The sequence below is a fragment of the Rhinoraja longicauda genome, chromosome 13, assembly GCF_053455715.1.
Source record: "Rhinoraja longicauda isolate Sanriku21f chromosome 13, sRhiLon1.1, whole genome shotgun sequence".
Classification (NCBI taxonomy): Eukaryota; Metazoa; Chordata; class Chondrichthyes; order Rajiformes; family Arhynchobatidae; genus Rhinoraja; species Rhinoraja longicauda.
This window is the reverse complement of record NC_135965.1, coordinates 13,087,444-13,112,234: the sequence shown is the minus strand read 5'-3', so window position 1 is coordinate 13,112,234 and position 24,791 is coordinate 13,087,444. Positions and strand designations below refer to the sequence as shown.

The 24,791-nt window shown below is 39.4% G+C and overlaps 1 protein-coding gene across 9 annotated transcripts in view; it reads right to left on the bottom strand.

Annotated features, from left to right (window-relative positions):
* Positions 1-24,791, bottom strand: part of trip12 (thyroid hormone receptor interactor 12) — a 104,619-nt gene that overhangs the window by 42,592 nt on the left and 37,236 nt on the right. For 6 of the 9 annotated variants that reach the window (XM_078410391.1, XM_078410387.1, XM_078410388.1 and 3 more), the window contains 12 exons: positions 23,611-23,706; positions 22,789-22,940; positions 21,202-21,237; positions 21,016-21,111; positions 17,512-17,604; positions 14,239-14,400; positions 12,373-12,441; positions 7,319-7,484; positions 5,835-5,952; positions 4,309-4,465; positions 3,392-3,475; positions 2,154-2,307 (listed from right to left, as the gene is read on the bottom strand). In XM_078410391.1, coding sequence (XP_078266517.1) covers positions 2,154-2,307; positions 3,392-3,475; positions 4,309-4,465; positions 5,835-5,952; positions 7,319-7,484; positions 12,373-12,441; positions 14,239-14,400; positions 17,512-17,604; positions 21,016-21,111; positions 21,202-21,237; positions 22,789-22,940; positions 23,611-23,706 — 1,383 coding nt within the window. The remainder of the gene's footprint in view (positions 1-2,153; positions 2,308-3,391; positions 3,476-4,308; positions 4,466-5,834; positions 5,953-7,318; positions 7,485-12,372; positions 12,442-14,238; positions 14,401-17,511; positions 17,605-21,015; positions 21,112-21,201; positions 21,238-22,788; positions 22,941-23,610; positions 23,707-24,791) is intronic. The other 3 variants (XM_078410392.1, XM_078410394.1, XM_078410393.1) reach the window with 3 other exon arrangements.

The following is a 24,791-nucleotide window of genomic DNA, read 5'->3' as shown; positions in this document are numbered from 1 at the left end:
AATTTATAATATAGTGGGTTGTACAAACTTGGATTCTTTTCTCTGGAGACTGAAGGGAAACCCGATAACAAAATGATCAGAGGCATAACTAGGGTAGATAATCAGGATTTTTTTGCCAGGGTGGGAATGTCAAATACGCGAGGACATAGCTTAAAAATGAGAGGAAGTTAAAAAATGTACAGGACAAGTTTTTTGTTTAAACAGAGTGTAAGGTGCCTACCCAAGGTGACTGTGGAAGCAGATACTAGAGTGGTGTTGATTAGGCACATGAATACGCAGAGAACAGAGGGATATGGATCATGTGCAAGCAGAAGGGATTAGTTTCATTTGGGATCATGTTTAGCACAATAATAGTGGGCCAAATGGCCTGTTCCTGTGCTGTATTGTTGAACGTCTGACATGTAATACTGAGTAACACATCACATCTTTAATTGTCATGAATACCGAGCTGTACTTAGAATCCAATCTGTGCTTATTCACCTACCCGTTCCTGCAAGAACACCAATTGGAACAAAGAAAAAGTCACATAAAGCACCAACCTGGTTAGAGCATTATGACTACCAATTCTAGGCACCAAACATTAAGGTATTGAAAAAATGTACAAAAATGAATCCAGGTACGAGGGCTTGCAATTACACAAAGTAACCATTGACTTACAGCCGATTCTACACGTCTTCAAAGTCGTGTATTGAGAGAAACATTTATATTAAAGGTATGAGGGGAAAGATTTAAAAAGGGATTGGAGTGGCACGTTTTTCCAAAGACAGGCTTGTGTACACAGACTGCCAGAAGAAACCTTACAGGTGGCAACAATTCTGACATTTAAATTGGTACATGGAGGGATATGGACGAGGTGCAAATAAGTGGAATCAGCTGCAAATTAGGCAACTTGGTCAGTGTGCACAAGTTGGGCCAATGGGAACATCGCTGTGCTGTATAACTATGACTCAAACGTTTAACGATCACGAATGAGGCATACAAAGAGAAAACATTTTTACTGTAAGTGACTGGAATTTGAGCACTGCTTGCTGGTGTGGATGCAATATAATCAAAATCATCAAAGCAGAAATTAGAAAAATTCTTAAACATGAAAAATGTATTAAATAGACGGTGAAAAAACCCAAGAGAGGATGATTAACTCCTTCAAAAGGCCTGCAGAGACCTCATTTAATGCACAACTCCATTATTTTATTGAATATTTCCTCAATTAGCACTATATCTACGATATGATAGAGCTCTATTCATCCCCAGAGGGAAATTGGTCTGCCAACAGTCACAACACACAAGGTACACAAAAACTTGAAATTAAAATTAAATTAAAAGTGAAAACAAGAAAAAGACAAGCAACTGTTGTCTTTTTCGTTTTGTTTTCAATTTTAATTTAATTTTAAATTCAGGTTTTCTTGTACCTTGTTGTGTGTTGTGACTGTTGGCGGACTAATTTCCCTCCGTGGATGAATAAAATTCTATCGTATCGTATAGTGCTAATATCTACAGCCTATATGGACTTTTAAAAATAAATTAATATCAAAATGTTGGAGAAAAATATTAGTTATCAATAGTTATCCGTGACTTCAAATAAAAGTTGTAAATTAAAGTCTCACTCTAGATCTTGAATTAAATTTGGAACGTTATGGAGAACGAGTCAAATCTAAAATATTAAATCAATCTACTCAGGAAGACAAAAGATTCACCGCACACTTTGAACAGCAGTATAGTTCTCCATGCAGTCCATTGAGTTGCATCTTTTAGTTTAGTTAATTGTCTCGTGTACCAAGGTAAATTGAAAAGCTTTTTTGGTGCATGTTATCCAGTCAGCAGAAAGACTACACAGTGTACAGATACAGGATAAAAGGAATAAAGTTTAGTGAAAGATAAAGATTTTTAAATTATTCTTTGTAGGATATTGCTGAATTGAAAAACCGACATGTTTCCCTCCATAAATGAATTGGATGCAAAGCACTCTGTCTTGTCCAGCAGTCTCAGACAGCAGCCTATAATGAAAAGTTGTCTCTTACCCCATTCTCAACCATTTCATGTACAAAACCACCTTTAGCTACAAAAAGATTCAAGTCAATGCAGGTGTATTTTCAAACCTTAATTACTTTTAGTTTGAGACTAACAAGCTTTAAGGTTAATTCATAAGTACTCACCAGTATTCGTGTTGACCAATGGATTGGGTTTTCTCTGAATAGCACGGGCTGTCCCAGTGTCCTCATTGATCTGCTGCATAGAGTTAAAGTCAATAGTATAAACTCGACCCAATGTTGACAAGCTTATTTCATCCTCACCCACTTGATGGGCCGCCTGTGAACAATGTGAACAGACTGTCAAAGCATACAAAAAAGATTACTGCAGACCTAAGATCTGAATGCTTGCCAGTGTGTCCAAGGTACTTTGCTCAATACTTACAAGGATGTGTAGGGCATTTCAGCTTCAGCTTGCAGCCCATTCCCACTTCTCTACTCACTGCAAATCATATACATGCCTGCGCATATAAAGATGTGCTGTGTTTCAAGTCTAATGTATTAACAGGAATTAGGAATGCATATGAATCACAGCAGTGACACAACAGTTTTTGACATTGTACACGAGAGTACATCACACAGGTTAACTGGGATTCTTTGTCATTTATGATTTTATGACTTATCAGGATGTTCATACTGCTTTTATATCCAAGAATACAAATACAGCATAAAATTGTCAACTTAGAAGGCACCAGCTGTGGCACAAATAGTAGCACTCTCACCTTCAATTCATTAGATAAAGGGGCTTAAGTTCCATTCCAGAAATTTGAGCACAAAATATGGGCATTCTCATACAATAATATGGTATTGCAACACAGTGTCTGGGTGGTGTAGCTGACAAGGCATCAAGCCAAGGACAGTGAAAGAGCTTTTGATTTCAGGCAAATTATAAAATCTGTGGCACATTCTTAAAAAAGAGCTGGGAAATATCCCCAGAAACGATAAAATTTAATATACCATTATCAACCCTTTTCGCTCAGATCAACCTAAGATTACAACCATTATTACATTGTTCTTTATAGGAGCTAGAGTGCATAAATTGGCTCGTCCATTTCTTAAATTAGACTTAATTGTTGAAAGCTTTCTAGTTCCCTCAGGTTATCAAAATACACAAAAGACTGTTCATATGTTTTGAATTTAGTTAAGCGATTTTCTTTTGCTTTGATATTAAATTTGTCTTTTGCTTCCATGGGGGGAGATATTTAAGGGCTGAGATGTAAACTATATATTAAAAATCGATATTTAATCAAGATAAAATTCAGAATTCAAATTTTAAAACACCAAATTTACACCTGCATTATTTACTGTGTTTCATTTCTATATAATTCAATCTTAAAAAGCACAGCAACTGATCAATAACTCACAATGCTTGCTGGTAACAGCCAATTTCTAGAATACAATTTGAATATTGCCATTTTAATCCCATGTGGTTTTCTCTGGTAAACGAGCTGTAAAACAGGCAGTTTGAAAGGGAATTGTGAAAGATTCAAAATATTTTTTTTTAAATCCTCGAAATTTCAACAGAAGCAGGATATTTGTCATCTTTAAATGTTGCCTAGGGTACAAGAATATTGGCAAGTCAGCACCCCCCCCCCCGATATTTGAAAGTTTAACGGTGCAACCATAGTGCAGGGTTACAATCACATCCGTTACATCAAGTGCCAATTTGTTTGAAAACAGCTGCTCGAACTTGATGTGAACAGCAGCTCCCTACACAAACTTTGTGATCAAAGCTAAGATGTGTGCATCTCCTTAACTGTATCGATGAATAGTCACTGAACTGAGTCAGAATCAGTTCTGATGAAAGTACATTGACTTGAAATGTTAATAACTTTTCTGATTTCCAGCATCAGTAGCATTAGAACCAGGGATGTCACCTGAGCATATTTAATTCTATATCAAATTAGATGCAAAAATCCAGATATAAAATGGAAAGAAGGGTTTTAAAGCTATGGAACTGAACAGACAAGGTAAACATTCCTTTAAAACTCTCTAATAAGATCCAAAGGAATGAGACTCCATAAATGGAGATTAATTTCCAAGAGCCCGAGAGAGTAGCTGAAAATTACTCTTCAATAAATGCTAGATAACTTGATTATTTTTACTGTAATACCAAGCCCAATTCTGAGGCTTGCTCGTTTTGTCACCAAGCTACAGTCCTCATGCCATGGCAGAACACGAATGCAGATGTAGCAATTCTCACTCATTTTACATCCCACCCATTCCACCCCGGTCTTCTTCGTCCCTCCCTTTGGTGATACCATATACTAAAATATTATACCTCTATTATGCGACTATCGATTCGGTTGTATGGATGCCACAGACCTCGATCATCACGCCATTGCCATATTGCACCATCTGTATTTTGTGCACTTCCCTTCTTGAGCATGGTATCAACAGCAAAAATTCCTTCTTTGGGTAGACAAGGCATCAATTCACTAAGAAATTAAATCAGATTTTAATAAATTTTGGATACTTAGAGGTTACCTATATTGTGCGGACGTGGTCATGTTATACACAATACAACAAATAGACCTAATGACTGAATCAATAGAACCTGCGTGTATAGCTATTGAAAACTGAAGATTCAGGAGTACTGAAGTTAAATGCATTCTGCTAGCCAGCAATGTAAAGATTTAATGACCAACTATTCTTCAAACGTATGCACAGATTATTCAAGTAGTTTAGCGATTCAGCAAGGAAACAGGCCCTTTGGACCATCAGGTCTGCACCGACCACCCATTCACTCTACTTCCATGTTATTCCACTTTCTCATTCACTCCCTACATACAAGGGGTAAATTACAGAGGCAATTTAAACTACAAATCTGCACATCTTTGGAACGCGGGACGAAACGGAACCTGGCGGAAACCCACATGGTCACAGGAAGAATGTGCAAACTCCATACACACAGCACCCGAGGCCAGGATTGAACCTGGGTCTCTGGTGCTGTGAGGTAGCAGCTCTACCAGCAGCACCACTGTGCTGCCCATTATTCAGAACCAAGCAGCACAGAAGGTAGCTCTATCTTTCATGCCACTGATCTTCTCCTCCTCCCCCCACCCCGAGAAATCTCCCATTAGTTCTTCCTCTTCCTCTTTAAAAAGAGGTCAAATAATGTGGTGCAGCTCGACAGAGTGGAAGAGGTATATTCTTTCCAAAACGCATTATTTATGTTGCATTTGTCACCAAGCAGTATGTATTTGCATGTCACTGAAGTCTCTATCAAACTTCTACAGGTAATAAGGAAGAGAGCATGCTGACTGCATCACAGCGTGTTTCAATAACTCCAATACTAAGGAATAAAGGAAGCTGCAGAAAGTGGTGGACATTACCAGGTACAAATGTGCTTTTAACCTACCGACCAAAGGCGTCTACAGGAATCATTGTTACTATCAGGAAGATGGCATTAGAGGTTGAGAACTGCGATCTCCAAGTTCAAGAACAGCTTCTTTCCGATAGCCACCAGGCTCTTGAATCACACTCCACAAACCTACCTCAGTAACGATCTACTATGGACTACATACTTCAGTTTTGCACTGCAATCGCCTGGTCATTGATTAATTTATTGAGTATTGTATTGTATATTTGCTGTGCTATTGCTCTAATGGAGCTATAAAGCTACAGCAAGTTCATTGTTTTGTTCCAGTTTCATATAATAATTAAACATACGTCTCCCCTTAGTAGTTTCAAAACCAAGGAATCATAGATATTCACAACAATTATCCAATAAATGTGTTTAATTTCAATGAGGCAACAAATGTTGCCCAGATTAAAATGTCTCAAAATATCTGATAAGCATCTCACCAGATAAGGGAAGTAAGCTCATAAAGTTCTTGTGGACTTCTTGGTACAAGATCAATCTGTTCTTGGCAGCTGCCACTTGAAGCGCCACAAAGTAAAAAACGCAGTGTTTCTGCAATATCTGAAAAAGTAAATATATCAGCTTTAACCTTTGAAGGTCATACTTGCCAGGATTGACAACTACAGGAAAACCAACCCTACTAATTGTAGTCAATCTCCGTTAATTAGTTGAAACACACAAATTTACCTGTGATATGGTCAATGCTTCAATCAGCCTTGATTCAAGATTGAAAATGATTGTATTCATTCAGATATAGTTGGACAGTAACTGCTGTTTAACTATTGCATCTTTCCAAGAGATATCTACCTTAATGCACCAAAACTGCTGGAGGAATTCAGTGGCTAGGCAGTATCTGTGGAAGAAAATGGACTGTCGACCTTTTGGGTCAAGACCCTTCATCTGGACTAAAAGAATGGAGAGGAGATACTCAGTGAAAGAATTGAGAAGGGTGGGCATGAGTAAGCACACAACAGGTGGATCCAGGTGAGGAGAGGTATTAGCATGGAGTCAGGTGGGGGGGGGGGGGGGAGGGAGAGAGAGAGAGAGAGAGAGAGATGAAGATAACGTATGCGATGTGATTGGTGGAGGTAACAAGGGGCCTGAGGATGGAAACTGATGGGAAAGAAAGTTGGAGTATGGGTCCAAGTAAGAGGTCAGGTGGGCAGATAGAAACTTTGGGGGGGGGGAAGACCTGATGGGAGGTGTGTGGGATTTAATAAGGGCAAGAGTGGGAGGATCAGGATGGATAGAAGGGCAAAAGAGGACGCTTCCTGAGATTAGAGAATTCAATGTCTATGCAAGACCCGCTGAGGCAGAACACGAAGTGCCATTTCTCTAGTTTCCCCTCCCCCCTCCCCTCTGGCAGTGGAGGAAGCAGGGAACAGTCAGGCCAGTGTAGGAATGGGAAGGGAAATGGAAATAGCTAGCACGTAGGCCGCAGCAAACAGAACTCAGGCTTTGGTAATGCAGTGGGCAAGTCTGCATTTTGTCACATCAATGCAGAGGTGGTCACATTGAGAGTATCAAATGTAACAGAAAAGGTTTAATGTGGTGCATGTGAATCTCTGCCTCACCTGAATACAGCGACTGCAGACATTTATCTCCATGTGTACCTTAATACTTGAACACATTTTGAAGGGTTGCTGTTAACAATTAACAATGCAAATTCAAACGAAATTGTGAGCTTCTCAAGTGACTAAAGAACAATAGAGGAAACAAAAGCTATTTGTAAACAGTGTCATTTGACCGAGCTCTCAACTCCACCAGTGACACTTCATATGCTGGAATCTAATTTAAATATATCCTGCCCTCTGTCAGTTTACAAAATGTTCTAAAAAAACACCCCATTGTTATAATATAAATCCTATATCAACATTTGTGAAGACTGACCACTTCTCCCAGATACGCCTGGAAAAAATATACTCACTTTGCTTCATAAGCTGCACAGCCAGGGTGGGGCAGTTCGAACACATCAATGAGAACATGCGGACCACCATTATAAACATGCCAGAGCTAAGAATTGGAGGAGTCACCACCAGGAGCTGCTGTATGTTTGTCAACAAATCCCGAGATGCTACCTGCTGCAGCAGATTCTATTAATAGAAAAAGTTACAACATTAATCATACCCTCAGCATATTAAACATACACAGCAAGATCAAGCACTTATTGGTCTATATTCACCTCTATCCATAAGCAAACCATTAATATATTAACTAGCAGAATCAATTCTCTACAAACGTCAACACATCAATTGTGACAGGAAGCATTATCATAAATGATGAAAGAAAGTGTTAATGTAATAACTTCCAGAGCAATTGCTCAAACAAGCTTCAAGTTAATTTGTTTGCACCATCTTTTGGAGATTTCAGCTGTGCAGTACACTGATTTCTTCTTATTAAATTGCAAATGAAAATAAAACACAAATAAATTGTTTTAAACAAAGATGGAAATATCCTTGCATCTCAAAAGAAATTCATGGAATTCCAAGACAAAAATGTTTTTTAAAAAATCTAATAGGAACCATTTTACCACCTTCCAAAGAGGACTGTCATGCACATTAAAATAAAGTCTAATTGTTGTCCCTTCTAAGAATATGACACCAAGAAGACCATCCATCTTAGTCCATTAGAAGGATTGTTCCAAACACCAAGCTCCAAAGTTATTTAATGGAGTGTCCTGCAGTTGGCTTCTCGACTCAATGTAAATTCCCATATTCTTCCAATTAACATACATAATTGGATTGCTATAAATCAAACTAGTTTCTGGAATTATGCAGATGCTGTTAACTTATTTCTCATTAGGAGAGCTGGGAGTATCAATACTCTCAAGTATTTATGTCTTTGCAGGTTGCAATTGGCTAAATACTTAATCACAGAATCCAAACAATTTTGATCAGGATGAAGCTCAGATGAAATTGAGTAACAAGCCCAGGCAGCTGAGAAGTTGACTGCCCACTCAAATGCAAATAATTTCAGTCCAAATACAATTGCCAAGATGAGTTCAGTGATCTCCAAGTATTGACCAGATCCAATACTGGAGACAAAACTGGCTTGCTAGAAGGAGTTAGCAGGATGTTTTTCAGATGTAATGGCTTATGACCAGTGGTGTGTGCTGTGTTGTAAGGATTGGTGCAGGGCCGATAGATTGTCATCAGTCTGAAGAAGGGTCTCGACCCGAAACGTCACCCATTCCTTCTCTCCTGAGATGCTGCCTGACCTGCTGAGTTACTCCAGCATTTTGTGATACCTTGTCATCTATATTAATGATTTGGAAGACAAATTTTGTTAACACAGTAGGTTTGAGGATGACACCAAAATTGGTGGCATAATGGTACAGTGAAGTGTGTTAACTAAGATAAAGGATCGAGATCAATTGGGGAAATGGGCTCAAGAATGGCAGATAACGTTTTACTCTGACAAATGTGTAGTATTGTACTTTGGAAAGTTAAACCAGGTTGCACTTTACATACAGGGTATCTCAGGGTACAGGTACATACTTCCCCTGAAAGTGAAGACAGAAATTGACAGAGGTGAAGGTGGTGTTTGGTACACTTGGTGGCTTTGAATATGAGATGCATGTTATAACTGCACAGATTGTTGGCGAGACCAGTGTATTGTGTGCAGTCCTGGTTGCCCATCCATAGGAAGTGGGTCATTAAATTGGATAGGGTGCAGAAAAGATTCACAAACATGCTACTGGGACTGGAGAGCTTGATAGGCAAAAAAAGGCTGGATGAACTGGGACGTTTTTCCCCTGGAAATTCGAGGAGCGACCTTAGAGGTATACAAAACTGACGGTCATAGATAAAGTGGATGGTCACAGTCTTTCCACCACCAGCATCTGGAGTTCTTCGTTTCTGCATTTTGCAGATCTTTAATGAGGTTATTTGCCAAGCTCCTGCATGGTAAGCTGATGCAATAGATTAAGTCTCACATGGTGAGTTGGCAAGATGGTTATAAAATTGGCTTGGTCATAAAAGATCAGTATAAAAGGTGGAGGACTTTGCCTTGGAGCACAAGTAGATCAGGAGTGATATGATAGTGGAGTATAAAATCATGAGAATAGATAGGGTAAACGTACTGAATCTTTAACCAGAGTAGGGGAAATCAAGAACTAGGAGATAAAGGTTTAAGGTGAGAGGGGAAAGATTTAAGAGGAACCCGAGGAACAACTTCACACAGGGGTGGTGAGTATATAAAGCGAGCTGCCAGAGGAGGGGGTTCAAACATATGAAAGACATCTGGACAGGTTCATGGATAGGAAATGTTTAGATGGCCAAATGGAGGTAGGTGTAGATGGGGCATCTTGGCTTGCATGGGCAATGTTGGCCAAACAACCCATTTCCATGCTGTATGACTCTACGTGTGAGAAGTTTTTTTAAAATATAAAGTAGTAAATGCCAAATATGACACACCACTAGATTATAGAAGCAGATATAACAGTAACATTTATGAGCTTTTTAAGCATACATGAGCAGCCGGGAATAGAGGGGGACAGACCATTGGCAAGCAGATGGGATTCGTTAAGATTGACATCATATTGGCTGAAACAAGGTAGGCTTAAAGGGCCTGATCTTGTGCTATACTCAGGAGTTACACTGCACATACTGTTCTATGTTTTGCTCTACATTAACCTTATTGTAATATGCAGCATGGCATGTAAGGAAAGAAACCTAAATAATGGATAACCAAAACATAGCTTCTTTATTTGATCAGCTTTTACATAAAATAAACTATTGAAAGCCAAGTTACACTGCTCAGTACATGGGTACAGAATTATTTACTGATTCTATTTACAAACAATTGATAAGTGGATCTGCAATTGATTTGATGTCATGCACATAAATCATTTAAAAAAAACTCAAGTCTACAGTTACTTTGTTCAGAATTTCATGTTTTTTAAACTTTTGGAAATTTCATTTTTAGAAATGATTTTAGGGTGTGGAAATGAATAATTAAAGTTCTAAACCGTCCAGCTGGTATGTGTGCTCAACAGCAGTAAGATGATCAGCACATAATCAGAGTAATCTGTGCCTTATTCAGGAAATCGTCATTCAATCGCGATTTTAAGGAAGGCTGTGTCTGCCCTCTTGTGGATGAAACCCCCAGCATTTGAGGAAGAGAGCTATTTCCTGTGAAGGTTCCAAACAGACAACTGATTCTGTACCACCGGCGAGTCATGGCAGAACCATCTATCTTCAGAACTTGTTATTTTCTACTGGGGAACTCAGCGAAAATGACAAAGCTCAGTTTCAATCTCAAAATGCTCTCATCTACAGCTTGTTCTACAGAATTTGTGATCAACACATCTTTGATATCAACAATGGAAAGGAAATCTCAGAATCTCTTAGAAAAGTTTCCAAGCAGTGGTGAGAATTTCAAGCTTCAACCTACATGACAAACAAATTATCTGATTGGATACTTTCCTAGACCTTTAATGCAGCCTGATTTGAATTTTTACCAATGTAAACGCAGTGAAGCTAAATACCCCCAAACAACATTAATACGAAACTAAACCATCCAGCATTAAACGAATTAAATGTATTTGTTTGAATTCATTGGATTTGACTTTTTTTCCTAGGAGTTTTTAAGTATGCTTCTAGAGTTTTTAAACATGATTAGCAGCTTCAAACCCAAAGACCTTCAGCATATCCAGCTGGCATGTACAATATGGACTAAACTGAGACAGAACAAACATTGCTGCCAAAAATATCACGTGGAACCATAAGTCATGCAATTACAAAAACAAGAAAGATGTAGCAAAGTGCTACATGAATATTGCCCAACAAGTCAAAACTAGAAAAGTAAGAGTACAAGAAAAAGCTTTTCTGCAGTATTATTGCAAAATTTGTGGTTTTATATGTAGGCAGTTTCGTTTTCTTCAATCTTCAACGTTGTTCAACCAGTAAATTAAAAAAATGCAGGGTTTGCATTTTGTTGAAGTGTTTATAATGATTTCCCCCTATTGCAATTGATCCAAACAGTAAAGAATCATACCAAGTTCTAGTTAGCAAATTAGGTTTGGGGATTATCAAAGTTGCCCGTCTATAAAATTCCCAGAAGTCTGAGCCCCAACTGTTTACCAGTATTTCAACAAGGACAACAGTTGCCCCACCTCCATCTCTCAGACACGGAGTGGTCAGTCCTCACATGTGTACCTCTCCATTGCCCCACATACAAACCAATGATCATTGAATTTTCTAATTTCAGGTAACTAACAGCCGGTGTTGTCCGCCTCCACGCACACTCACCCCTCGACCCTCGACCTAGCTTTCTCCTCCCGGTCCCGTTGGAAACTGGTTTTGCATGTCCATTATTCTCTCCCAATCTGATTCACCCATCATCCACCAGGCCCTATCCCAACCACTCCCTCCCCTCTGTACTCCTTCACTATGGCAAAGAATCATCGTTCCTCAGTTCTGATGCGGGGTCTCAACCCAAAACATTGACTCAGCCCTTTTGCCTCCATAGACTCTGCTTGACCCACTGAGTTCTTCCAGTGTTCATCTTTTGTAACAGTTCCTCCATGTTAGTTTAGAAGAATAAAATGTGACTATGTACTTAAATAGCCAAGTATCTTCAGGGCAAATTTTAGAAAATTAAATTCATATTGAATTATCTTTTCAATACAAGCTACATGATTAGTCTGCATTAAGGCAAGCTCCTGTGAAGATTAATAAAATCAAAGCAGGCTACATGCCATCAAGCCTGCTCCACCATTCAATATTATGGCTAATCCTGCACTTCAAATTTCGTGCCCGACCACCAGATCCATTGTTTCAATCATCATCCAAACCTGACATGAATACCCAAAATTACATTACTCACTGCTCGTTAGGGTGGAGAAATCCAAAGATCTGCAACTCTCCCCCCCATTTAATCTTTACTCAAAATCAAATAGTTTGACACAGCTTATGACACAGCTTAGAGCAAAGTCTAGAATAGCATTTCCTGTAAAATGTCACACTTAAGATATCTTACTTCTTCATGCTGGAAGTTGTCCACCAGTCGAGCAAAACACAGGCAAGTACTTTCAACAGATTTCTTGTCCTGATCAAAAACAATTAGTATTTCAAATGTTATTACATCAAATGAAGTTTACTTATAATATAGTCATACAACTATGACTCTGGTTCTAAATTCTTGAAGCATCACAATTTCTAAAGGAAACCTAAAAAAGTTAAATAGCTAATAAAACTAATTTAAATTTCATACTGTACCCACACTAATTTTTCATTCACTCACAGACATTGTAGTGGTTATTCTCAAACAGTATAAAGTATTTCCTAGTGTTTGCTCTGTGGACTGTTGCCACAGGCACAACTTGACAATCACACCATTTGGATGCAAATCTGTGATTAACAGTGGCACTACTGAATAGTTGTGGCAATCAAAGCTATGCATCTAGATATAATTGAGGCTTTTTTTCATGAACACAATGCTTTCAATTTAGCAAGGGCAGAAGTGATTTACAACTGAGGTGTGCATGTGTTATTCGGTAATCAACAAGCAATTTCTTTCTCAATGCTTAATTGAATATTGTGAGGCTCCATGGGTTTTAGAGTCCATGTTGAAGACTTCAAGGTCATCCACTCCTGAATATATATCTGTGCCATCACATGCTATAAATCCGTTCCATCTATGAAACATAATTCTTTGATTGTGAGAATTCCAAGCTGTAGCTCAACTAATTGGAAGGGTAAATGTGTAACCTATTCAATTTTGGCACAAATCCTTGAGGTTCCAAGGATCATCTCTGCCGAGTGTATCCTCAAGGTATTTATGGCCAAGATAATGCTGGATTGCCCATCTGGTTTTATTTTACTGCCATTATAAATTTGGAATAACCGAGTGGGGTGCTCTGCGGCTTATGACATCCATTCAAAAGGTTGTTGTGGAAGTGGTGAAATGTATACCACAGAAGGGAAGAAATGTCTTTGTCTAAAACAAAATGAGCAACATGATGTTTTTTCAATGGCAGCCTGGGGGTTACGTGGTTGCTACTACTTTAATTTTGTACCTCAATGAGTTTAAATAGCCTACTGCCATCTTTTTCAAATAACCGAATTAAACTTGGGGAGGAAGGAAAGTTTGTATTTGACTCAACAGCTGTACTACGATCTCAAGAAACTCGTAGATTGTTGATGTTCAATTGCAATATCTTCTATTAGTAATGGGCTAAATAGCTTGAGCTACACACTATTGCCTTTCAGTTTCTCGGTTGGAAGAGTTGCCAAAATTAGTGAAAATACACAAGAAAGATTGGCCAAAAACTTGCATACTTCAATATTTTGCTTTATGAACTAAATTGGCACACATCATAGAAGAATGGATTACAGATGAAACAAAAATGCAGAGTTAAAATCTACTTAAAGTTTTTTCAAATAAATATTTGAGGAAAGCACTTTGTTTCTACCAGTTGACTGCAGCAGTTAAAACCAGCCCCGAGACTTCCATGGTTGCATTAACTAATTAGGAGTTTGTAGCATACAAAAGGAAATATGACATTTATATTTATAAACAATGCATTTAAACTCCATTTCACAAACCAAGATTTGAAAGTTAATTGAGCTATGTTTTCTGACTGCAGCCTCTCTTCCTCCAAACAATGCGAACTACAAAATTTAAAATGTTCCAAGTATGGACTGATCAATTTCCTGGAAGCAATGGAGTCAGAAAATAATTGGCAGGGGAATAAAAGGGAAGGAAATTAAGTATGGAGCTACTCGCTTACAAAACAAAACTTGGCTTGGTTGTTTATACTTCTTTTTGGACTTCAAAATTACATTAATCAAAGAGTTGTCCTGTTTTATCTGTCATTACTGAAAGAAAATATCTCGTCAGTACCTGATGGGTCAGTCTCTGGGTTAACAGAGGCAATGAATCAGCAACAAAGTGAAATTCATCAGGAGTAATACTTTGACAACAGTTTGCTGCAATTGCCAAAGCATTTCGCTGTGCATTGATGCTGAAGAACTCCAAGTACAGCAAGCAATCAGCCAATCCTCCCTTTAAAACAAAAAGTATTATATTGGGAGAAGATAGGAATAGTTTAAGAACATAATTCACAAAACAAATTCTGGAATGACATCTACTATACAATTTATTTGTAAAGATCAGAAATAATGATTTTTGCAGATCACTGCAAGACAAAAAAGTCGGGATAAAATGAAAGTTCATAAATTAAGCAAATACTGGATTCAATGTAAATGTACAAATTCAAATGGTCAAGTTATAAGGTCATCAATGATAGGAGTAGAATTAGGCCATTCAGCCCACCAAGTATACTCTGCCATTCAATCGTCGCTAATCTGTCTCTCCCTCATAACCCCATTCTCCTGACTTCTCCCCAACCTGTGGGCAACCTGTATTCACCGCCGCTTGCGGAGTTGGCTGCGCCTAACGGCTGCGGCTCTCTGGCAGTCTGTTTGTCTTTTTTTTTCTTTTTTTTTTTTGTTTGTGTCGGTGTTGGGATGGTTTTTGTTTCTGTTTTTGGCTGTGTATGTGTGGTGGGAGGGTGGGGCGGGGGAAACCTTTCTTTTATTAGGTCTCTTCCCTGGGGCGCAGCTCGCCCACGGGGCCTTCCATCGCCCGGCGCGGCTCGGCTGCGGGACTTAACATTGCCAGCGCGGCTCGGCCGCGGGACGTTTCAGTGCCCGGTGTGGCTCGGCCGCTGGACTTAACATCGCCAGCGCGGCTCGGCCGCGGGACGTTTCGGTGCCCGGCGCGGCTTGGCCGCTGGACTTAACATCGCCAGCGCGGCTCGTCCGCGGGACGTTTCAGTGCCCGGTGCGGCTCGGCCGCTGGACTTAACATCGCCCGGTGCGGCTCGGCCGCGGGACGTTTCGGTGCCCGGTGCGGCTCGGCCGCGGGACGTTTCGGTGCCCAGGGCGGCTCGGCCGCGGGGCCTTCCATCCCCTTGCGGGGGCTGTGCGTGTCGTTTGCCTCGGTAGGGGTCGAGCTGCCTGTCCGTGGGTGCGGGGGGAAGAGAGGGGAAGTTTTGTTGCCTCCATCACAGTGAGGGGGTGTTTGGAGTCACTGTGATGGATGTTTGTGTTGGGGTCGGGTGTCCTGTGTTCTTTTCTTTTTTGCTGTGTTTTGTGTGACTGCTGAAATTTCGTTCGGTGTAAAAAGCCGAGTGACAATAAAGTGTTGTTATGTTATGTTAACACCTTTACTGATCAAGAATATTTACCTCTGCCTTAAAAATATCCACTGACCTGGCCTCCACAGCCTTTGTGGCAAAGAATTCCACAGATTCACCACCCTCTGACTAAAGAAATTTCTCCTCATCTTCCTGAAAGAACGTCTTTTAATTCTGAGGCTGACCTCCAGTCCTAGACTCTCCCACTAGTGGAAATATCCACTCCATCTCAGCCTTTCACTATTCTGTATGTTTCAATGAGGTCCCCCATCTCAATCTTCTAACCTCCAGTGAGTACAGGCCCAGTGCTGACAAACACTCATCATTGGTTAACCTACTCATTCCTGGGATCATTCTTGTGAACCATCTCTGGACCCTCTCCAGAGCCAGCACATTCTTCCACAGATTGGTGCCCAAAATTGCTCACAATATTCCAAATGCAACCTTTCCAGCACCTTTTAGAGCCTCAGAATTACATCCCTGTTTTTGTATACAAGCCCTCTTGAAATAACTGCCAGCATTGAGTCTGCTTTTTTTACTACCAATTCGACTTGCAGATTAACTCTTTGGGAATCCTGCACCAGCACTCCCTAGTCCCTTTGCACCTCCGATTTCTGGATTCTCTCCCCATTTAGAAAAGTCTACGCCTTTATTCCTACTACCAAAATGCATGACTTCACACTTTGCTACACTTTCTTCCATCTGCCACTTCTCATCCCACACTCCCAACCTGTCCAAGTCCTTCTGCAGAGTCCCTGCTTTCTCCACACCACCTGCCCTTCCACGTATTTTTGTATCATCCGCAAACTTGGCCACAAAGCCTTCAATGCCCCTCGTCCAAATCATTAATATATAATGTGAAGAGAAGAGGCCCCAGCACTGAACCTTGCCAAACTCTGCTAGTCACTGGCAGCCAACCAGAAAAAGCCCCCTTTATTGTCATTCTTTGCCTTATGCCATCCAGCCAACCTGCGATCCATGCTAATATCTGCCCTTTGATACCGTGGGCTCTCATCTTCGTCAGCCGCCTTATGTGTGGCACCTTATCAAAGGCTTTCTGAAAATGTAAGTAAACAACATTTACTGACTCCCATTGTCTGTCCTGCTGTTTACTTCTTCAAAGAATTTCAGCAAATTTGTCAAGCAAGACCTCCCCTTCACAAAGCCATGCTGACTTCAGCCGATTTTATCGTTAACTTCTCAGTACTCTGTAACCTCATCTTTTATAATGGACTCTAAAGTTGTTACACCTAAATATCATTCGCAACATACATAAAATTGCTGGCATTAATTTTCCCCTTGTCAGGACTTAAATTTTAAAATACCAAAATATTGCAGCTATGGCTTTTGCTCCTGACCTTTAATTGCTCTTAATGCAAATGCACATTTCCAAGGACAGGCTATTGGCACAGCATTTTTAAATAGGCACTCAAGAGGAATCTCCCAATTTTTCATTTGAGTTCGGCGCAACCTTTCATCGAGTTGATAATTTGGTTCAAAGATGTTAAGGAATTAGAAGCCATTAACTAATAATTAGACAACTATTGGTTAAGCAAAATTATTTGATTGCTCCTTCCAGAATTTAATTGAATTTTGCAAAAATTGAAGCCTTCATCTAGCATCTAATGTAGTGTGCACATGGGTGAACAAAAGCTTAGGCTCCATTTGATTTTTGATCCACTGACTGAAGAATTCTTCAGCTGCCGAGCCCAACTTGAAAGGTGGCAGAGAAACTGTCCTGTTCAAAATGGGGGGGAAGATTGGTAAGAAAACTGGCTGTGTCCCCAAGATTCTCAGGCGACAATACAACATTTGATGTTCGCTCCCTGCCGATTGTTACCTCAGCTCATAAATTTAAGCCAGACTAGAGAGATGTCAACCCAAGCATAATCATGAGCTACAAGGGATAGAAAGTAATTTAGGAAATCAAGTAATATCTTCCTCAGCAAACCAATGACATGCATAGCAGTACTTACAGCTTGCAGGATGGCTTTACTGTGTCTTCGTGATAACATTTCCAGAGCAGTCAATGCTTGCTCAGCCACATCAATGCACTGGATGACTTGCAGCTAGGAAGGATGAAAGTTACTCCAACAAAATGATTCATAACACATTTTCAGACAGATCAATCAAATATTTTCATACTTTAAACCTTAGTTGGTCTTTAAAGGTGCTCTCAAACTTAAAATGTAAACCAAAACACAACACGATTACTTAAATCATTCTTTACTGCAACTGGCTTTGTACATCTTGAACAAATTTTTGGCAAGTTGCCAATTTGAAAAGGCTTTAAGAATCATTTGTAATGCAGGTAAATTGCTAGCTCAAAATACTGAACGCTGCCTACTTAGAAATTTTGCTAGTTACAAAATAAAAATTCCAAATTTCCAAAACTAAATAATTAAAATTTTACAATAAATGCTAAGAGTATATTGCATTCTGAAATCACTGCCAGTTCCAGGCGGCAGCTCGCCACCACCTTCTCAAGGGCAATTAGGGATGAGCAATTAAATTTGGCTCAGCTTGAACAGAACATGGCCACTCGAAATGAAAAGCCTCCCATTCTGAAATCCAGTCTGCCAATCCACTGAATGGTTCCCCAAGATGACAAATGGAGAAACAACCACCTCCTGCAGATCTTAACAGGTAGGTTGATGTCATCTTTTCTATGGTTTGGTACATATTGGGCAGAGTTATCTTGGATCATATCGCATTGCCAATTTGTTGCGGTAGTCACAGTCTTTGGCTTGCTCTCATTCTGTTGAGAACTGTTCACCATCTTCAATTATATCAAGGCCAGTGTCATTTACGGTGGGAGCAATGTTAAGATACACTTTCCATTAATTAGGTATGTCCCGCTGATCTTTTCATTGGATAGTGGGTGTGCACAAAGCAATTGTGGACTGCTAATTTCCAGAATCTTTGAAGCTCTTAGTGGTTACTGATCGCAATTACAAATAAACAGACTAGCGTTTGGAAATAATAATATTTCAAATGTATTCACAAAGGAAGGAGTTGACCATATTTTCTCTTAGGACACCAGAGAATCTAGTGTGGAAGTTACTTCTTACAGACTCTCTACAATATTACTATTCCAAGATGTGAAAAGTCCTTGGAGCAAATCCAGTCAATGATTAGAAAACCACCTGTTAAAATTTGTTAGCGTGGAGGACACTATTTTTCCAAGACATAGAAAAATAAATCAGTTGAGATTCAATTTAACTGCGAGTCATTTTTTCACATTGGTCATTAAATTGTGGGGATTCACGGAATGGGAAAAAAATCAAGATAGCACAAAAATATCTTCACCAGCAAATCAAGAAACCATAAATGAGTGGTTTCCATGCTGAATGGAGCTGGAGGGGAAAGGGGAGGTTAATCACAGGAGTCATCAAGCAATCATTTCATAAAAGCCATGTTCTAAATAGATCTTATTTTAGACCAGGTATTTTAAAAATAAATGTTTCCAACTTTGAAAATATCAATTAATGAGAATAATGAACAGATTCATTTTTACTAGAAAAATAAATGCTGGGAATTAAACAATATTGAAAAATTTGGAAAAGCTGCATTTGACTAACTTTTCAGGTCAATGACCTGAAATTAGAGTTCTGATTTTGTTCATTCTGTTGAAAGGTAATTGGCCAGAAAAATTAATCAATGACAGATGTTGCCTAGCCTGTTAAGTATTTCCAGAATTTTGCAAGAGACTGAAAACTAAACAATATACAAAAGGTGCAGGAGGAGGCCATTCGGCCCTTCGAGCCAGCACCGCCATTCAATGTGTTCATGGCTGATCATTCTTAATCAGTACCCCGTTCCTGCCTTCTCCCCATACCCCCTGACTCTGCTATCCTTAAGAGCTCTATCCAGCTCTCTCTTGAATGCATTCAGAGAATTGGCCTCCACTGCCTTCTGAGGCAGAGAATTCCACAGATTCACAACTCTCTGACTGAAAAAGTTTTTCCTCATCTCAGTTCTAAATGTCCTACCCCTTATTCTTAAACTGTGGCCCCTTGTTCTGGACTCCTTGTAACACAAAGGAAGTATCACTGGATATATATATTTTTTTTACCTATGGAATTGGGCAACAACACTATTCAATACAACAATTTTACATTTTATAAAATCTTCAACATAAAATAAATTAAAATACTTTGCAAGAGTTGAATATGATTTAGCATGAACATGACTAAAGTTTTGTCTGATGAAGGCACAAAGGTGGGTGAAGGAAACCAGAGTTTCAAGTGGAGGAATGAAATTTGAATTAAAATGCATAAAAATCACTGAATAAAATGCCAGCATTGTATTATGTGGCTTTGCTGATGGAAGGTCAAAACTCTTGATCGATGCAGTTTAGAAGCCGTATCTGTAAAATTGCTGAACTTTTCACAGAACAGTGCGCAACAGTAACAGACCCTTCAGTCCAAATATCTGCACCAAACATGAGGCCAAGTTAAACTATTCTCCTCTGCCTGCATGTGATTCATATTCCTCCCTTCTCTGCATATTCATGTACCTATAAGCGCCATTATCATAATTGCTTCCGCCACTATCGCCAGCAGCACATTTCAAGGTACCAATCTCACTGTGATAAACAAACTTGCTCCGCACAACTCATTTAAATTTGGTTGAGGCAATCGAATTACAAAGTCAGGATTTGACATTAGCAAAATTAGTCTTGGTAAAATTGGAATAAAATTTTGAGATTTTCAGGAAAAAAACCTCAAAACACTTGGACACAGAAATTAATTACTTAATTGTTCAGAAAGATGTAGCGTTTTCTCATATTTCCTAATGATAGAAAATCCCAGCCCACTGAGTATGTGCTGGCTCACAAAGCAACCCTATTCTCCCAACTTTACCTGCAGCCTATTCTCCCATTCTTATCAATTCTGCCAAATTCTACCACCCATGTTCACAGAGGTTGATTTAAAGTGACCTGCTGACCTATGCAATTGACAATAGTGGAAAGAGTTTATCATCAGGATTCATTTTAGGAAAATGAAAAGATTACAAAAGATAACTTGCAAGAGAAGTAATGAGACATTTGTGTGCAGCAATCTTGTCTCAATTGCATCTCTAAAGCTGTTGATGCAAAACTAAAGGATGAAATCCAGAGAAAAATAATCAGGAAGTATTTAGGATACCTGGGTATCTAGAAAGCAGTGACAATTGCTCCCAACATATTTTCAGCAAACAATTTTTGTCTATTAAGTGAGTCAGAGATTATCTCTGGAATCACTTGGTATTTTAGACCACCAAAAAAACAATTGTGTGGAAGCAATGCCAGTCAGATTACCCTTCAAACAGTGCAAGGTCTGGAAAATGTAGTTTTACATGAGGGCATGAGAAGGCAGGTCAGGAGGTATCATTTGTTCAAAATATTAATTTACACTCATCACTTTGGCACGAGTATAAAAGGCAACAAAGGGACGATGATGATTGTGACATCTTTGCAACTGGTCTATCTATCTCACCTTTTCAAGGAAAACTGGAATGGCATCAACAACCACAGCCGATGACCTTGGTAGAGCTTCCATCATGTAGGTCAATGCTCTGCAAGCGTGGTTCATCTGTCATATTAAAATTAAGCAAAACACTTTAATAAATGAATAATCACTTTGGAAAACATTTGATCAACTCTACCAGTGTAAAATACTTACAATGTCAAAGTTGTGCTCCATTTGCAACAATGTTATCTATAAAGAAATAAAGAAAGTTATTAATAATGATAATTGATGTATATATTTCAAAGGTCAAGGGCATACGCAAAATTAGAAACTGTATGAAATCGTGTAAACAGAAGCAGTAAAAACATTAGGCTATTTAACCCTAGACTGCTCCATCTTTCAATGAAACATTGTGATCAACTCCATTTCCTTTAACAAGAAGATCAAGACTTAAAAATAACAGTTGGCCTTCCAAATTTTGCCTACAAGAAGTGCTACTAATTCCTATCATCCTGCATCCTCTCCATGTAGAAATGGTTTCTGTCATGGAGTTTAAAAACTGTATACCATTTCTAATCCAAGTTCAGAAGTTTTGTATTTCTAACAAAAACGCTGAAGCACCAACCAAATCAAGTCACTTGCAAAATACAATTTCTGCAGTTGCTTCACTTTTTAATATTATCCCAACTATGCTCAACAAACAAAATCAATAATTTACAAAGGCACGTAGAGTAGTACAAAAACTATTGGGGGGCATTAGCAGGGTGAGCAGCGGGACAGGGGTGGTTGGGAGTTGAGGAGCTGAACAGCTTTGGGGACAAAGGTTGCCCTTCTCCTCTGCGTTCTACAGCCTGGGCAGCAAAGCCGGCGTCCTGAGGGGAGCCACTCAAACACAGAGAACTGGACGTGTGAGGGGTCCTGTAAAATCCTGCCAGCTGACCGTAGCATCTGCTGGTCGCATCGGGTGCAGAGGGCTCTGACAGGGAGTCCAAAAATTTTGGAACAGACTTTGGCTGTGCTCTGCAGGCGGTTTCTGTTCTGAAGGCTGATGGAGTAGAACCAGCAGGTGAAGAACGTGATGACGCTCTCAATGGAGTAGTAAAACGTTATGAGGATGTCCTTGCTGACCCCAAAGGAGTTGAGCTTCCTCAGGAGATACTGCCGGTGCAGGCATTTCCTGAGGATACCCTCTGTGTTGGAGGAAAATTTCAGCAGGTTGTCAAAGACATAGTGGCGATGACTGCTGCAGCCAGTTCCCTCTGCTTGTTGGAGAAGGTCACTACCATCTCCTTGGTCTTGTTTGCATTTAGTTCAAGACAGGAGTTGTCGCACCACTCCACAAACACGTGAAGAGCCGAGCTGTGGTGCTGCGAGGGGCCTGAGAGCAGAGATAGAAGTGTCATCAGTGTACTTGACCAAATGACAGTTTGGCTGGGTGGATCTGCAGTCATCGGTGTACAGAATGAAAAGATAGTCATTCTCAGAGCTTTGACAAAATGTGGTTTGTTCAGGGTCAACTCCATGTTACATAGCTAAAAGACCAAATGGCGGATAAAAACAAAATTCACATAGGGGCTCCAACTTAATATGGATACACATGAAAATTACCCTTCTTCATAACTAAAATGTCAAGAATTAAATACATCCATTGGTTCGGGCTTCAGATTAGTGCCCTGAACTCAAATTAGAAAATCCTTCCTGGAACTCAAGTTATTTTTAAGTAGAATGTTATGGAAATGAAAATATTGCGGCATGCCAGCTTTTGAGCGTAAAATTAGACATTTTATTTAGGAGTCCTACCAAAGCTGGGACAACACTCTTCACTGGAAATCCTCCCAGGGTTTCTTCATTTCCCATTACCAATAACTGGCACATTTCAATAACTGCTTGAAGTTGCTGGCTTTCATCTCCAGTTGCCTGTAGACCCTGTAGAAGCTGCTGTGCCTTGGAACCTTAAAAATAAAATGAAGTTCAAGTCCAACGGTGTAAATTAATTACTAGTAAAGCCGCATTTTGTTGCCATCACAAGACCACTGTTCAACAAGATCAAAGTCTGACAATAACGCAGATTAGCTATGCTGACGAGGCCGAAGAATGAGTAATATCAACTAGAATAAATTTTCCAACTGCCCAGACTGAAATCAAACTAAAAGTCTACACCACACCAATGTGCACCACTGCCATTATAAATTGTCTGTCACTGTTGAGCTATGTCCAGAAATTTGGAATAAACTACTGTACTTCATGAAAGCAGACTGACGTCATGAATTAGCGATGCCAATTCCAAAATATATAAATTCTCAAGACAAAAACTAAAAATGTAATCTGCAAACTTTGTACATTTTATTGAAAGCACAGCTGGTGTGTAAATTGGATGGTGTTAAAGAAAGAAATGACATCAGCAAGAATATGTACGTTCTTCGACTGAACACTAAGGTATATTATTGCAGCAAACTAAAATTTCACTCATGACAATTATTGGCCCAAGATTAATTGAGGCAGAAACTTGACATTCAGAAGGGATTGTTCATCCATACAAACATCAAAATTCCAACTTTTTAATAAGTTTAACTGACAAATTTTAGTACAATTATTTATGACTTATATATCCACATTACTCACTTGCTCCACTTCCAATTGTTCTATGAAAAAGTTGGGACATTCGTGGACCAAGAGGACCAAAAAGGTGGGGTGGAAGACCACGTGCCTCCAATAAAGCTGGAAGACAATAACAAGCTTTGATCTGGTAAAGCATTTTCAAGTACAATAGTTCAGTTCACTGGGAACTCTAGAACAAACAATTTTGATTTTTATTGGAAGTGTATGGTTCAGCAAGTTTCTACGGGTAAGCCCAGAAATCTTTAGGAATGCATCCTTGCCATTGATGGATGGTAAGCATACTATACTTCCCAAGTAGTGCAAAATAATTCACATCTGGTTTGCACACATAGTTACCAACACATAACCAGCAACACCAGCCCAAGTTAGTAATACAGAATACCAAATAATAATTAGTAATATAGAATACCAAAACAGAAACTATTTCACTTCAGGGAGAAGGAAACAAAGTGTGAAAACACAGATTTAAAAAAAGTCAAGCAATGGGGAAAAACTTCTATTTAATATTTTAATAGAATATTAAAATTACCCTCAGGTCGGCCGATTTGGGGCTACTCACTATCCTGTGGTCTAGGCTTAAGCTCAGGGGTGACCGTGCTTTTGCGGTTACAGGCCCTAGACTGTGGAACAGCGTCCCTCTCCCCTTCAGAACTGCCCCCTCCATCGACTCCTTTAAGTCCAGGCTCAAAACCTATTTCTACTCCCTAGCGTTTGAGGCCCTCTGAGGGCTGTGAACTGTTTATATATGTGCTGTTATGTTTGTGTGCCATTGTACCTGAACTGATGTACAGCACTTTGGTCAACGTGGGTTGTTTTTAAATGTGCTATACAAATAAAATTGACTTGACTTGACTTAAACTTCACTGTGAGTCTGCCCGAAGAGAATAACAGTGTCTTCTCCACAAGAATCTTAAATTCTGTAAAGCATCTCAAATGTTGTATCAAAGTTTTGGCCCCAAGATCTGGTGTGATAACATGCTCTACAGATTGACATTTAATGACTTTCCATTACCAAAGGAATGAAATTCTGTTGCAACTCTGTTCTATAATTTGTTCTCCATTTTGATGGGATCACAAGTCAGGTAAGTTGCTGCAAAATGTGAAATCATTACACCCTCAGGTAAAATTGGCTTTCTGATCCAATTTTGATTTGGAATTAAAAAAATGAAATACACTGTCAGCTT